This window comes from Sciurus vulgaris (assembly GCF_902686455.1).
Source record: "Sciurus vulgaris genome assembly, chromosome: 5".
Lineage (NCBI taxonomy): Eukaryota > Metazoa > Chordata > Mammalia > Rodentia > Sciuridae > Sciurus > Sciurus vulgaris.
In genome coordinates this window covers 36377867-36395531 of record NC_136465.1, presented here as the reverse complement: position 1 = coordinate 36395531, position 17665 = coordinate 36377867, and the positions used below count along the sequence as shown (strand labels likewise).

The 17665-nt window shown below is 34.3% G+C and overlaps 1 protein-coding gene across 3 annotated transcripts in view; it reads right to left on the bottom strand.

Annotated features, from left to right (window-relative positions):
- WWC2 (WW and C2 domain containing 2) overlaps positions 1–17665 on the bottom strand; it is a 215654-nt gene that overhangs the window by 72364 nt on the left and 125625 nt on the right. For 2 of the 3 annotated variants that reach the window (XM_079141845.1, XM_079141846.1), the window contains exons 3-4: positions 16188–16391; positions 15328–15404 (exon numbers count right to left, since the gene is read on the bottom strand). In XM_079141845.1, the coding sequence (XP_078997971.1) occupies positions 15328–15404; positions 16188–16391 (281 nt within the window). Of the gene's footprint in view, positions 1–15327; positions 15405–16049; positions 16079–16187; positions 16392–17665 lie in introns of those variants that run through there. The other variant, XM_079141847.1, reaches the window with a different exon arrangement.

Below are 17665 nucleotides of genomic sequence, written 5' to 3'. Positions count from 1 at the left end.
ATTATTTTAAGTAACATCCACTTTCCCAGTTTTTACTCCACATAAATTCTATGGAAGGTACATTAATATGTTTAAATTGTCAATGATGTATAAAATCACTGCTTTGCTGTCAATAAGCAACATTTCAACAAGCTAGGCATCATCATGGATTTTGATTTGTGGTACAGAGTCAATAAGAGACAGAGTCAGAACTTTCAGAAGGGGGATCTTCAACTTTTAGTGTTCTCTTCATTTCCTTCATTCCCTGTGCCTGGGAACCACTGGTCATTCTGTTTCTCAAATATTCCAAGCAGTGCTCCTGTGGGTGCTGTCCCCTCTGCCTGGGGCTCTGCCCCAGGGTTCCAGTGGCTGACTCCATCTTGTCACTCCACAGTTAGTTCAAACATTACCTTTTTATTAGGATTTCAATAACCATTCTAGCTATGCCATTACTCTTATTTAATTCAGAGTAGTTTTCAACAGCTAAAAATTTCTGTGAATGTATTTATTTTCTGTCCTTCATGGGAAAGTAAACTACATCACATCAGCTATATTTTAAGCATTTAGAAGAGTACCAGGCAACAGTAGGGGATCAATACCATTGTCACACTGATTAAAAAAAAAAAGTTCCTGTTGTCAAATACATTCTTTGGCAATAACAATACTAAAATTTGATGAATTAGAAAAAAAAAAGCACATGACTGGTTTAGTCATGAACAAAGGTCTTCATATAAGAGTCAGAAACTCATTACCACATATTAAGTTATAACTGTAAGCTGTAAGCACATTCTGTTGCACAGTATTTTAATGTGCTTTTGAATTTTCATTTCAATTTATGTCACTCATTCCATAAATTTATTGACTCTCCACTCTGCTATGTGTCAGGTCCTGGGCTTGGCATATGAACAAAGCACACAAGGTCCCTGCCCCCCAGAGACCTTATAGAACCATGGAGGAGCCAGATAATCCCACCCAACAAAATAAATCTTACAAATTATTAGAGATGCTATGCTGGAAAAGTTCAGATACATCAAGATATACAAGGGAGAAATGGACCTAAAGTCCAAGGTATTGGGTAGAGCCTGTTCTGGAAATGATGTTTAAGTTGAGAGGGAGGGTTTATAGGGTTCGCTTGGTGGGAAAGAGGTCTCATCAAATCTCTGGAATTTAAAGAATGTTATAGTTGCTGGATTACAGAAGGGAGAGTTGACATGAGGCAAGACTGCAGAAGGCCTCATTATATATAATCGTGTAGCATGTTGAATATTTCAAAAAGGGGCCATGATAACCTGCACTACGGGGTGGTGTGTAGGGAAAACCTACAGCCAAGACCAGAGGAGGCCGAAATAAATCAATAGGACTTGATAATGGACTCCTTGTGGTGGTGAAGGAGAAGTATCAAAGATCACTTTCAGGATTCTGGCTTGGCAATTGGATGGATGAAAGGTGCTTTCCTGGAGTGGGACCAAATTTGAGGAGACTTCAAAAGTAACTGGAGCTGGGCACAGAAGCCCATGGCTGTAATCCCAGCAGCTTAGGAGGCTGCAGTAGGATGGTAAGTTCAATTCTAGCCTCAGTGACTTAGTAAGACCCTATTTCAAAATTAAAAAGAAAGAAAGAAAGAAAGAGAGAGAGAGAGAGAGAGAGAGAGAGAGAGAAAGAGAGAGAGAAAGAAAGAGAAAGAAAGAAAGAAAGAAAGAAAGAAAGAAAGAAAGAAAGAAAGAAAGAAAGAAAGAAAGAAAGAAAGAAAGAAAGAAAGAAAGAAAGAAAGAAAGAAAGAAAATAGGACTGGGGATGTGGGTCAGTAGTTAAGTGACCCTGAGTTCAATTCCTAGTACCCCCCACAAAAAAAGGCAAGTGGAATGTGTGAGACTTGATGTTCAGAAGAAGCATCTGAACTAAAGACAAAATCAAGACTCATGGACACAAAGATGGTATTTCAGAAGCATGAGAATAAATGAGATCATCTAGATAGAGTATTACTGAAAAAGAAGAGAACTTAGGAACAAGCCCAAGCACTTTCATTATTCAGAAGTCTGTTAGAAGAGACAATCTGTGAAGTAGTGGCAAGAGAAGCAGGAAGAAAATAGGAGAGCATCATAGAATATAAGGGAAAAAGAAACTAGGCAACGTGAGGAACAAAATAAGAAGGACAAGAGCTGTATAATACTCATGTTGGCATATCTTAAAGCACAGTACTTTGGATAAAGTAGAATATTCAATAACTGAATATTAACAATAATCTTCTGTGTTTATCTGAATATTTAACAGTTTGTGCCCTGAGGATTTATAATTTATTTGGGAAAAGAAAACAAATAATTATATTTCAAGGTTCAACTTAAAAATACAAAGAGAAACATAAACAATGCTATTGGAATTCAAAGGAGGAAGGGCTTACTTATGGCCTAAGGATGAAGGCTGACCTCATGGAGAAGGAGGTATCTGAACTGGACTCTGAAGATGCTATGAATATAATACTGATGAAGAGCAATGAGTTCATTCATAGTATATCATAAATAATATTTCAGCTTTTAACATTAGATTATTACCATGTCAAAAGAGTCATGGGCAATCAATAGCTCATTCCATACATACTTCTATTTCTGATGGCATTCTCAAGTGCTTTTTGTTAAAGACTGTAATACTTTTAACTTAAAAATAAAAATTAATACAACAACCAATAGCAACTCAAATAGCTGGGCTGAAACCTGTCTGCACCTCTGAAAACACGGTTGATAAAAAACCAATGGTGACATTGGGACCACTTAGAAAAGCTGAATTAGAACAATTAGTATATCTCATTGACACAAAGGAGCATTCTACTTACAATCATTTGGACTGTGATGATAGAGTAATTTAGATTTTTTTTTAATTATTTAAAACATTCTATATCTTGAAGAGATATAGCACTCCCACGTTCACAGCACCATGATCTGCAATAGCCAAGATGTAAAAATAACCTAAATGGCCATTGACAGATGAATAAGGAAAATATAACCACAATGAAATATATTATTGTCTTTATTTTAAAAAGAAAAAAAAAAAAAAAGGAAGAGGAGGAAACACTGTTGTGATATGTGACCACATGGATAAGAATTAAGGACATTATATTAAGTGATATAAGCCAGTCACAGAAGGATAAATACTGCAAGCTTCCACTTACATAAAATACCTAAAATAGTCACAATGACAAAAAAAAAAAAAAAAACAAAAAAAACAGAAGAATGGTTTGCCACAGACTGGGAGGTGGGGCAGTGAGGAGCTGCTATTGAATGAACAATTTTCACTTATGCAAGATGAGTAATTTCTTGAGATCCACTGAGCAATATTGCACCTATGATAATAATATTGTACTGTATACTTAAAATCTGTTAAGAAGGTGAATCTTTTTAAGTACCATAATAAAATGAGAATTAAATTTTTTAAAAAATTTAAGTTAACTTTTGATAAACTCTCCTCAGTTCAGGTGATGTACTGTATCTTGGATGACAATGACAGAAAACTAAACTGTGCTTTCTTTTCTTTGCCATTATTTAATTTACCTAAAGTTGGCTGTAAGCAACCATTTTTATTTGGGGACATCTTTTTAGTGTTTTTCCTGAATGATTCTTAGCTCTCAAATATTAATGTTGCATTTAAATTTTGTTAACTATAAAAAATTCACTCTCATACTAACAAGTGTAAACATATTATTTCCAACTAAACATTATTTCTAATTGGTTTAGTTTGGAGAGGTATTAAGTAGCAGTCCGACAATCTTTCTTCCCTGGAACCATGTGACATCATTAGCTATTGGAGAATCAATGCTTCCAGTCTTCCCTACTCAGATTCACCCCCAAGTAGGACACAGAATGTAAGAACAAACATCTCTAGCTCACAGCTACAGAATTGATTAAATTAATGCTGCTTTGCAAACTTAACACAGTGCAGGCTCTACTAGGAACCAATAATGAGAAGTAAATTCATGAACAGTTTTATGTATTCTAGGCATTGTGCTAAATAAAAATAACTTTTGTTCAATCCTCACAACTACTGTTAGACAAAGTTTTAATTATTATTTTTATATATGAGGAATCACGGATCTAAAAAGAAAAAAAGTGGGTAACCTGCTGAAGGTTACACTGTCACTAAGCACCAAAGACCAGTCTTGAACCCACGATATTTTTTAATTCCTTTAATGTTTTAGCTATTAATGTCATGACAATATATGTATTGTGAAAGACAAACCAAAATTGTAGCAAAATCACCTACATAAAATCTATACCATTTTTCCTACCTTAGAAGCTACATTATTCCTATATCCCACCAGTACTGAAGACTATTTAGCCCACAAGCCCTAGAGTCTGTTTTCTCTCATGTACTAAACTTTCTGCAGCTGCTACTTCTATGAAATCAAATCTCTCAACCCAAAGTACTAAATTGGAGGCAAGAGGCCCATGACTTTTTGCACATGTCCTGCTTTCTATACTGACTATGCTAAAGCAACTGACATTTTCAATTGATTCCAAAGTTATTTCTGAAAGCTAGGAAGATGCTGTGATTAAATGTGCTAAGTATGACTAGAGATCACAGAGTTTCTTACTATCTCCTACAATCTGAGTGCTGTAAGTTTTATTTCAAAAGAAGGAGAAAGAAGAAGACAACAAAAAAGAAAAGTAAATTCCAAAACCTGTAGACCTTAGAGAGATCACAAGACAGGCAGGTTTCATAAGTTTGCCCTCAAAGGGAACTTTGCAACATTAAAGATATAATGAGCAAAATGGTATTTTACTAATGATTACCTTCTCTTCTCACTATTACTCCATTGTCTTCCTGGGAGCTCCTCTTGCAAGCCAATAAAGGGCAACTGTCAACCTGCTCCTGCTGGAAATCTTTCACCAAATACGACTTCCACCTTTCTAAAATTCTCACCATTCTGCCTTATCACTAAAGTCACCTTTAAGTACAATGAGAAATCAGCTCCAGATAGTCACAAGATTAAGGATAAAATACTTTTAAACTTAACTGAAAAACAGAAAAAAATAGAACCATTTATGATTGTTCTAAATGCCAGAACCATTTATGATGACTAATAAGTGATTTCTGTCATCAGAAACAAGAAGATTGGAATTTAACTTTTAACACTAAGAATGAAATAAGAGCCAATGAGAAAAATTACATGAAACATTTCTGAAATATACTCTCTCAAGATACAAATAATAGATTAAAATGTGAAAGATCAATGCTAGATGTCTATAAAAACATAAAATAATTATACCAGCAAGTTGTCATGTGACCTATCGGTTTTATTCCTGGGTAAATAAACAGAAAGAAACAAAAATGTGCTTCCACAAACATGTGTACATGTTTATTACTCATAAGAGACAAAGGTGGAAGCAATCCAAAAACTCAGACACTGATTGAAGGATAAAGGTAGTATATCTACAGGCTGGAGTACTATGCAACTAAAAAGCATGCTGCAAACCTTGGAACAGACAAACCTTGGAACCACTACACTAAGTAAAGGAAGTCAATCACTAAGAACATATATTGTACGAAGACATTTATATGAAAAAAGCCAGAACAGTCAAATCTAGAGAGACAATATATAAAATAGTGGTTGCTTAGAGTTCCAAGGGTGGAGAAGGGAAGGGTAGGGAATGAAGAATAACAGTTAATGGGTTCAGGTTCTCTTCAGGGAAGCAAAAAATGGTTTAAAAATTGGATGGTGTGATGGATGTCTAATCATGAATATACTAAAAATCATTAAATTATACACTTTACATAGGAAAATTATACAAAAAATGAATTATTGCTCAATAAAGCTGTTAAATTTTTAAAAAGTAGCAAATGGAATGGAAAAACTAGAACATCACAAAAAAAAAAGACAAAATTGAAAACCATAGTCTCATTCCTTATGAAACTTGCAAAATATAAAAATGACAAAAACTCGGTCAAATGGTCTCCATTTCAGATAAGACCTCTCCAAAGCCTCAAGCTATCTTCATTTCTTTGCCTAGAGCAACTTTCTCATCTCCTCCCTCCCCTTCTCACCCTCTATTGTGGCCACATTTGACTTCATATAGTTTCTTGAAGACCAGGCCCATACCATGTCCCACATCAAGACCTAACACTGACTCTTTCCCATCTGACCTTTTCACCACCTCTGTCCAGTCTTTCTGTAGATTACGCCTTCTCAATGATGCTTATTCTGAATATCCCCTTTAAAACTGTGACCAGATCTCCTTGGGTCCCCACGCCCCAGTATACAGCACTTACTCCAATTTGGATTGAGGTTTGTTTGTTTGTTTTCTTTACCTTGAATTATTTTGGGTCAATGATATTATCTTTGGATTTTTTTCATTTTATCTGGAAATTCAAATGTAATAGCATTTTTTTTTTTTTTTTTGGTGGGAGGGTTGCTGGGAATTGAACTCAGTGCTTATCCCTGCCAGGCAAGCCTCTGCACTGAGTCACATTCCCAGCCCGTGTGGCATAAATTTTTTCATAATGCTCTCTAAGTATCTGTAGTTTTCTTTCTTTTCATTTCTTGTACTTTATTAGTTCTTTTCTCTCATTTTTTAGTCAAACTGACAGATATCTGTCAATTTATTATTCTTTCTAAGAACCAAATTTTGCTACGCTGATTCTATTACAGTCATGTTTTATATTTTAATAATTTCTACTCTTCACTTGACTTCCCTTCTTAGATTCGTTGAATCTGGATTTATTCTGTTGTGTTTATGTTAAATGCATTGCTCATTAAGACTGTCTTATTTTCTAGTCTATGCATTTAAGGCTTCAAAGTTTTTCTGTAACTCTCTACCCTATTAACACTATTCACTAAACACAGACTTTTTGGACTTCTCCAGTTTTTTCACTATTGTCTTTTTTTCTTGCAGGATCCAATGCTGCAGGATACCAAGTTGTATTTAGTTGTCAAGCCTCCTTAGGCTCCTTCAATCTGTGACAGTTTCTCAAACTTTCCATGTCTTTGAAGACTTGAAAAAGCATTCCTTGGATATTTGTAAACAGTGCCTCAATTTGGGTTTGCTTGATACTCTCTCATCATTACACTGATATTATGGATTTGGGGGAAGAATAGCACAGAGGTGTTATGCTGTTCTCATCAAATGATATTAGAGTACATGCTGTCAACACATTTCTGGTGAGGTGAACCTTAATTGGTTATAGCAGGAATTGACACACTTCTCTGTAGTCTACTGTTTTTCCCTTTCAAACTCTTTTCATCAGCAAATAACCATTGAGTCCAGTCCACACTCAAGAACAGGAAAAATGGCATCAAAAAATTAGTAAACATGGTAAAATCATTGGCATTTAATAATATGTTTGAGGAGATACACTTTGAGATTTTGGAAATATTCTGGTTTTCAAAACTTATTTAGTAATTTTAGCAAAGAGCATTCATGTTTCTTTAACTCATTATTCATTAGAACTATGTGTTTCTGGACTTCCAAATTAAGTAGTTTCTAAACTTAGAAGTATAACAAACACACTGAAAACAAAAACCCTTAAGTATACCATTCAATGAATGACCCCAAAGTTAAAACATGTAATAGTCAAGAGTTGAAGAAATAATACATTATCAAAATCCCAGGAGGTCATTTTTGTGCCCCTCTAAATTACCTTTCCTTTAAGCCAAAGGTAAGTATTATAACTTTTAACCCTAGGTGTACTTTTGTCTTTTTTGAACTTTATGTAAATGAAATCACATTCAGCTTCTATTCACATGTATCTCTTGGTGGCTAGCTACATTCACTCAGCACTGTGTTGCTGACGTGCAATGGTGTTTACTTATTTTTACTGCTATATAAAATTCTACTAAATGACCATACAAAATGTATTCATTCATTCTCCTACTGACGGACATTTCAAGTTTTAGGTATTACCATGAAGATTCTATTCATAGGAGTAGAGTAATTTGGCCATCAGGTGTGTACAGGATTCGACTTCACTAGAAAAGGACAGTTTTCCAAAGTGACTGTGCACTTTACTCCCACTAACAACAAAGAGTTCCTGTTACTCCACATCCCTGACAATCCTTTGTATTGCTGATCTTTTTTTACTTTGGCTCTTTGGAAAGATGTGAAAATGATCCGGGTTTTTATTTGTTTGTTTGTTTTTTGGTTTTTTAATGCATTTCTTGGAAGTTCATTATGATCAGAGAAGGTAGTCTGCCTAATTCTTTGAAATTTATTCAAACTAGTCTAATGGCTCAATATGTGGTCAGCTTTCATGAATGAATATTCTAAGTGTGCTTAAAATGAGTACTCCCCACTTTGGGAGTTACTGATTATTTTTATCTGCTTGACCCATCAATGAGTTATATTGGAATCTTCTACTATGATGTATTTGTTATTTCTCCTTTGATTTTCTGACACTTTCTGCTTTATATATTTTGGGTCCATATTTTAACAAAGCACTACAAACTCATGGCCCACTTTTTTTTTTTTTTTTTTTTTCAAGTAAAGCATTTTACCTTCAAATCTATCCACTGAAATTTCTACTTTTGTGTCAATATCACAATATTGTAACTACTATAGATCTGTATATTTTAAAGACTTATACACTACTGTCAACCCATTGCAATAATCTCTTATGCATATAAATTATGGTCCTCTAAACACCATCTTTCACTAAAAAAGAAAAAAAATCAGTTTCTTAGAGAAATGTTTGATTTCAGGTCTAGTGGAAAAGGTCAAGGGCATCTTTTCAGACCAGAGTGAAAGAAAACGATCAGAATACTAGAATAAAAGGCCTCAGGAGTCAATGTAAAGAGGTTCCTAAATGTATATGATAGGACAATTTGAGGATCAATGAGCATTATAATTACAAATTTAAAACTATCAATTATGTTTAAATTTGCAAGCACATATTTTGCAATTCTTAGTGAAATAAACAATCTAGATGATGATCAAGAATGACTGTTAAAATTTTAAAAAGGGAAAAATGACACAACTGCCTCCTGGTAGAGATACACAACACTTTCCATGCCAAATCCCCCCCAACCGCCACCACACCAAAAATACCTTGACCTCATAATTCTCTACATCTAATTATCATTCTAAAGAAAATACAGAGGGCCCTCAAATAAATTTGTTGATGTACACAATAGGAAAGGAAGATTCAAAAATTAGGCATGGAGGACCTCTAAAAATGACCTGATAATTTTGAACAGTTACAAAGAAAAGATGGTGACTAAAATAGAAGTCAGAAATATACTGACCAACTACAATCTATAGACCATTTTTGGGCCCTGATTCAAAGAAACCACCGCCAACAACAACAAAAGATTATTACACTAATAGGAAAACAAAAATTGACAAAGAATTTGGATAATAGAAAGAATTCTTAACATTTCAAAAAGTAATAATAATGCAAGCACAAGGCCCTGAGTTCAATCCCCAGCACCGCAAAAAAAAAAAAAAAGTAATAATAAAGGGAATAGTGGTGGCGCTTTTTAAAACTCCCCAGTTTATAGAAATATATAGTGTAATATTTATAGATAAAATGATATATTGACTCTAATCATCAAAATAATTCGGTAGGGTGTAAGGTAAAAGAAAAGACTTTTGAGAAATGTGATGGAAATATGAAAGATAACTTTTCTTTCTATTCTGTGTAGTGTTTAATATTTCCCATAATTAAGTATTCTTAAGCTAACTGCCCCTAGTTTACTTTTATTTTTCAATTTTCCCTATCCCTGCTTAGACATTTGTCCAGGCTTTATAAAATTCTTTAACATTTATCATTTATGAATGATCATTTGCAAGTCAATCTTGTCTACTCAGTATATATTCTCTCCGAGGAAAAGTTAATTGCATTTAATTTTGTAAAATGCTGTGAAATGATGGATATAAAGGTGTTTAAGCCCTAAGAAAGAAAGATTGATATGGTGGCTTGTAAAGGAGAGGAAAAACTAAATATCTCTTCAATAAGAACCAATGTAAATGAAGGATTTCTTTTAAGCATATATTATTTAGCCCATAGTATAGCATCCTTTGATATTAGAAAGAGGCAATATCATTAAAGAGAAAAACAAAATATTATGAATCTATAACTGTGATTAAGTTTTATAGTTTCACTCTCTTAAAGGTCAGAGTATGCTTTCTGAAAAAAGACAGTGCCATGCTATGATACTTATTTGTAGTTACTAGCATAGCATAATAGATATGTTACTATATTAAATAGAATATTACACTCCCACTTTCTCTTGAAATTTTCCTCTTCAGTGAATAAGTCATCTTATTGTTCCTACTTTCATTCAAAGTTCACTGATTATTGTACTGTTTTCTAATCAAATACCAGTTACAACATGAATTGATTTCCAAACATCTTAAGAGAAGAATAAATCATACCTATTGCAAACCTTTTTGACACAAAATTAGCATTGTTCTCTCTCCTTCAACATATTGAAATAAGATAGGTTACAACTGAAAGAACTTGGAATGTAAACTAAGTTTTAAATAAAATAAGAGCATAAAGATATCTTTCATGTCTAGTCAAGAGACAATCCTTATTTGTAGTAATTTATATTCTGAGAAGACATATTTCTTTTCATTGGAAGCACACTGGAATGATTTCTGCTATATTAGATCATTGGTTAAAGTGTTACATTTTGATGTACTAATTACTTTAACACTATTCACTTACAAACCAAATCTTAAATTCAACTGCTATTCTTTAAATCTATGCCCAAGAATATAAAAAGGTGAGATTGTGGCTGATTTTTTAAGCTCATTACCACTGTTAAAAATAATTCAAAATGATTCCATTTGAACAATGTATAAGTAGATATTGAGAAAAAAGATAGCACCCTGTTATTAATAACACTGTCCATTAATCAGTTGTATGTTAGGAGTAGAGTATAAATAATTTAATCAAAGGGGCCTTTGTTTACCTCTTTTACATAAGTATAAGTAGTATATGTTACGGGGCTCCATAAACTTCTCAAATGCATTTGTCTTTCTGAAGATTTTCTTTTACACTTTTAACATTCTATTTTAGTTTAATAAAGCACAGTAAAAACTTAATTAAAATTCATCAAAAAGTTCTCCACTGAATTTTCACATCTTACCCATTTGTAATCTTGAACATAGAAAGTTTTTTAAAATTGTAGTTGAAGTTTTAGCTTGTGTGAGATATTCTATCCCTTATCCCAAGAAAGCTAAGGTCTAAATATCTATATGAATAAATAATAGTAAAAATTTTTACATTATTCTTCCTAAAATTAGATTTTTTTCAAGCAACTAAATACATTTTTAAGTTATGACTATCTTAATAAAAAGCATCAACTTATTTATTTCACCATATCAATAAATATAAATACAGTATCAGGAAATACTGTTATTCCATTAGACCCAGAAGGACACTTCTAATACGTATACCAATACCTATAATCACAATATGAAAGGATGTGAAAAGAGATTTCAGGCAGCTGTTTGTAATTACATGGTTCCCAAAGACCTGAATGGCCAACTCTGATTCAGTAAAACAAATGAGGTACAATACTAATACAGTTGCATCAAAATAAAAAAAAAATATGAAACTAGTGTTTGGTTATTCCTGAAAAAGCTGTTACTGTGACCAAAACACAGGCAAATACATGGAGATATAAGCAAGGAAAAGTTAGTTCATTCCTGCATTACTATTCCTGTGACATTAATTTGTAAAAGGGCCTTATATACACAGTGATTTTCTTGGCTAGATAAAGTAGACCAGTCAAGAAAGGCCAGATTATCGAAATCCAAAAAATCTCTGTTATATTATCCATCTACTTCTGACAGTACTACATGGCCAAAATGTGCACAAATAGTGAAGAGGACCGAAGTATTCAAAACAAGACATAGCTCCAAACATCACAACAGCAACATAAGCTAGAATGGCCATACAGCTGCAAGAAGCATTTCCAAAAAGGCCTTTTCACTGTTCACAAGTTTTAAGCAAGAGCTAGCACTAGCCAGCCACAGTAGCACATGTCTGTAATTCTAGCTCAAGAGGCTGAGGCAGAAGGATTGCAAGTTCAAAGCCAGCCTCAGCAATTTAGTGAGGTCCTAAGCAACTTAGCAAGAGCCTGTCTCAAAATAGAAAATAAAAAGGGCTGGGGGTGGGGCTTAGTGGTAACGCAACCCTGAATTCAATCTCTGGTAGCAAAAAAATAAAAAATAAAAACATTTAGGATGAAGTTAAACAAGGCACAGAAATTTCTGGATATTTGTATGAGATACCATAATATGTTTTTATTTTTAATTCCCTCCCTCAGTTTGCATATTTCCTACAAGGGATTTAAATGGACAGACTACAATAGCTTATTATGGTTATTCCATTTATAATATGTGTAATAAAGATAAGAACTATAAAAATGGTTAGCATTTAGAAGAGTTAACAATAACAAGCAATAACTTCTTGAGAAATGCACAGTTTAAGTGAGTGGCTTAGTTTATTAAGAGTGAGTTTTTACAAAAATGCCTTCAGCTCCTTTTTTTAAGATAGGTATTTGGCCTAATAGATCACAGAAATACACAGACACAGTACAGAAATATAGTATCAAAGTACACGACTAAGTAACACATAACATTCTTGACAAATGTACAAAGAAATATTAATGAATTGATACCATAAAGGTCATTTATTATAGAATGACACAGATCACTTCTATAAATTTCATAAATTAAACTAAGAACTCCAAACAGAAGGCAGGCTTTACTTCCAGTAACTATTTATAATCTCGTTTGCATTTTGCTGGTTTGTTTGGGTGCTGGGGATGAAACCAGGGCCTTGCACATACTAAGCACACCCTCTACAATTGAACTATAGCTCCAGTCCATACATAAACTTTTTCCAGGCTCTTTCTCTGAGAACAATTAGAAAAACTGTTAGGAAAAACTAGACTAACTAAACAATACACATTGTTTGACAGCACTAGAGAACTACTTAGACTGCAAGAACTTAGGTTAAAGATCCAAAAGATAACGGAAGTTCAGAATCATGATCCAAATGCTGTACTGTTCTTCCTTTTGAGGTATTTACCTATGAAATAAACTGGAAGCTGGGACAATGCAGTGACTGAGGAGGACTGAGATACCGAGAGCTACTGGCAGTCCCACGGAGCTGAGAAGCAGGAGGGGAGGGATTGGCAGTTTAGCCTTAATCAAGCAGAAGGCACCCTGATAAAGCCTCCTCAAAGAGTTCAGTTGGGATTTTGAAGAGAAAAGGTAAACTACAAACAGATGTGCTCTTAGAAGAAGACTGAAGTCCAGATTTTAGTCAGCGCTAACATGACTGGATTAAAATTATCTGTCCCTGACACAACGGCCTACGAGAAACAAAACTAAATGCCCTCTGGAGGAATGACAAGATCATCCAAAGCCTCAAATTAAGACTTTTCCATATACTGTACGGCTCTTAATGAAAAGTAAGCAACTGTAAGAGTCACACATTAACCAAAAACCAACAGAAAAAAGCAGACCAGACCAAGAATTCAACATATAGGGAATCTACATGTTGTATTAATCAAGACTTAAAAGTTTAAAATACTGTGATTATTTTGGTCAAAAAAATTTTTTTTCATACCAATGTGTAGAAGTTCGGCAAGTAACTAGAAACCAAAAATAATCAAACAAATTTGCATGTTGACAAAATATTAGTAGACTTAAGCTGAAATCAGTAATAAAAGAAAATTTCCAGTTGTCTAAAAATTAAACAATAAACGTTCATGAGAAATCATAAAGAAATAAAATATTTGGGAACTGAATTATAAATAAAATACAAAAATTTAAAACTTGTGGAATGCAAGCAAAAGTCATGTGTATAAATTAACTTAGACCTTTAAGTACAGATATCAGGAAGTAAGAAGGGCTGGAACTATCTGGCAATACCCATTAAAGGGTGTTTTATCTTTTATATTTTTCAGGTGCTAGGTATTGAACCTAGGGCCTCACACATTCTAGATAAGCACTCTACTACTGAGCTGCATTCCCAGCCCTGAAACATGTCTTTGTTAACACAGTGATTCCACTCCTACATAATAAATGTGTACGGATGTGCGCCAAAAGATATGTACAAAAGATGTGTACATTAACATGTAACTTTAATAGTAAGGAACTGGAATAAACTGTAATGTATATTGTTATAGTTTGGATAAGAAGCTCTTGTTAATGCAGAAGATGAAATGATTAGATTATGAGAGCTATTGCTTAGTGGATTAATCCATTTGATGGATTAATAATTATGGATTAATGATCTGAATAGATTACTGGGTAGTAACTAACTATAGGCAGGTGGGCACATGGCTGGAGGAAGTAGGTCACTGGGGGATGCCTTGAGAATATATTTTGTCCCTGGTTCCTTGGACTCTCTCTGCTTCCTGGCTGCCACGAGCTGAGAAGATTTCCTCCATAACACCATTCCACCACGATGTTCTGCCCCACTTCAGGTTCACAGCAATGGAATCAAGTGACCATGTACTGAAACTGTGAGTCAAAATAAAGCTTTCCTCCTCTAAGTTGTTCTTGTCAGGTACTTTGGTCACAAAATAAAAAGTGGACTATATATATAACAATGGTAAAAGGGATATAAATAATTTATGGTGTGTACAACAAAGTAGAATGCTGCATGGTAATAAAAGCGTATTGGATGAATCCTGAAATGCTATTGAACAAAAGAAGTCACCAAATAATAAATATGATAGCATTCCAGTTTTACAAAGTTCAAAGTAGGCAAAAAAACTGACCTGCAGTGATAACAAGTATTGTTTTAGGGGGTAATGATGATGAGCAATGACAATGAGGAGACACAATAGAAACTTCTGTGATCATGGTAATAATCTATTTTATCATCTTGGTATTAGTTATATTTATTAATTTGCTTAGTGAACTGTCTTTAAGACCCCCCAAAATCAAGGAAAAACAAGCTCTGGTCTTAAGAGCAGTTTGGTCAAAAAGCTTTCGGGCAAAGATCAGGAAACATTCCTGTGTGAAGAATTATGGGGAACTAAAACATTTGACTTCAAAAAGGAATGACATGATGACATAAGTTGTAGGCACCTTTAAATACTGGGCTGTTTCATGAAAGAACAACTTGATTTAGCTCTAAAAGATAAAACTTAGCACAATGAAAGAAAGTGATCAAGAGTCAAATTTTGCTAATAATAAATCCCAATAATGGAATGTAGACCATCTCAATTACAGTGAACTTGTTCAAACAAAGGGGAAAAGATCACCCAGCAGGGATAAGTGGAGAAGTTGCTATACCAAGTGGAGACAGGAGAAGACTGTCTAAAGATATCCCTTCCATGGTCTTTAGAGTCTATGAATAAGTTCAGTGTAGAACCAAAATAAAAAGTCTTACCCTTAATCGTGTAGTGGAGATCTCAGCTTTTAAAATATCAGGATCATATTTAGTACTGGATGAAGATCCTGAGAATACTTTTGAAAGAGAAAAAAAAAAGAATTATTATTTTCAAGTTGCTTACCTAGTTCTCACTTTAGAATTTACTGACTCTAAGAAGATTTATATTCTTCAGTGGATACTTACTTTCTTTCTGCAATTCCTTTGTCATTCAAACACCTAAATATAATCTTCAAAGTTCTATAATTTTTTTAAAACTCAGGAAGAGAGGAATGTCATAAATTAATTTCTTCTAGATTTTACATATACTATGTCCTTAGAGGACTATGTTGCAGATGCAGCTAATCAGGGCTTTACATTTTGCAGGTACTTATAATTTAAGTAGAACTTTCAAGCCCATCAAAACTGCTTCTTTAAACAGAATCAGCTCCAGATTATCAATGTATGAGATAAAGGAGGAGTAAATGAGGGAGAGGGGGACAGAAACTTTGTCTAACTAATAGTTCTGTGGTTCTCCCCACTAAAAGTATTGTACAAGAGTAGCAAAAGAGGCCAAATGAGTGGCCTTATTCTGAAAAAGTAAAAATTAACTCATCAATGAATAAAAAGCATTCTAAGAGGCAAGAGCAAAAACAGAAGGTATGCAAAATCCCCAAATGGGGAAATTTTTATCTGGAATGGGAATGAGATATTTTACTGAGAAATCTGTAGGGTTCCCTCACCTCTCATGGCTTAGAGGAATTCTTCTTGCCTAGGAAGGAAAAGGGCTCAAAATTAAACTCCAAAGAAGTGTAAGTAGCCTTCTATTATCTACAACCCCGTCTCCATTTCTAAAGTCTGAACAGTCACACTGTACTTACGGCTTGTATGAGAACTTGACTTTTCCTTATAGGCATCATTTAATCGTACATATTCATCTAGGGCCAGAGCCAGTCTTTGTTCCTTCACGTGATACAGCTCTTTCTGTGTCCTGAGTGCATCCTGAGCCACTGAGAGATAGTCCTTGAGCATTTTCTCCTGTTCCCCTCGCCATTGCTTTCTTGGATCTTCTATCTGCGTGGTTTCTGAAAATAAGAAGTGGGTTTTGCTTTGTTTTACAATTTAATCATGTTTTTAGGATTTAAGCTCAAGGACTAGCTAGTTTAAATGCTTGTATCCTCTAAAGGGCTTATTAGCATTTCTGAAGTGACTTCTCCAAAAATTTAAAGAGTTTGTTTTTTATTTTGCCAATATCCAACACTTACTCTTTCATTTCAGGTTCTTACCAACAATACATTCTTACTATAAACTCATAACAAAAGTTGCCATTCAGGGGAGGGTATGTAGATCAGTAATAGAATGCTTGCCTAGCAAGTGTTAGGCCCTAGGTTCAATGCCCAGCAAGGGGAGGGGAGGGGCTGCCAATCAGACCTTTTGAGAATTATCTGGGTCCCCAGTGCAGACAGAATAAAAGCCAAGCTATTCTTTCCAGCATTCAAGGCCCTGTATACTCTGAACCTAACCAACTTCGCTTGGCCCATGATTCCATTCAATTAACACAGGACTCCAAATGTACCACCCTCTACATTAACACCAAGTCTGGTTCCCAGTCCATGAATTCAGTTTCCTCTCCCTGACAATAAGTAGGAAAGAGTCAACATTTTGAAATCTTAATATCAATTTTATTCAGTTATTGTATATCTGTAGAATCTAGTAATATTGGAGTTTGCATTTTTTTGGTTTTCATTTTTCTAGTAACTCATTTTTATTATATTTTCCCAAAATATCAGGCAGTCCATGGTAAAATATAAATTAAAAAGCAACAAACAAACCTCCCAGCTCCAGGTTTAAGGAGAATGCTCTGTTTTAAGGCCCTTGATTCTGCACTCTTGAATCACCTAGAGACCCTGTAAAAATTCCCAGACCAATTAAAATCTCTCCAGATGGAATAGAGCCTCTGATAGGTTTATTTTTTTTTAATGTAGTTTGTGAGATATTTTTTGGTTTTGAAGATTAAACCCACGGCCTCACACATGCTAGGCAAGTACTCTACCACTGAGCCACATCCCCAGTGTTCTAGAAGGATTAAAAGCTCTTCAGAGCACTCAAATGAACGTCCGAGTCTGAGAACCACTACTCTACAATGAAGCTCACATGCTATCTCCTCCATGAAGCCCCTCTGCCACCCCTCAACTGCCAGCAACGCTTTATCTGGAGTTCTCCATAGTAATTTATGCTTCTTTTTTAAACTTAAAATTCATTCTTCACCATTAGCAAAGCTGTAGTAGAAGCCACCACACACAAATAAAAATGAAAACAAAAGGATACAGGCCATCCTAATTTTTTTAAATTTTACAAT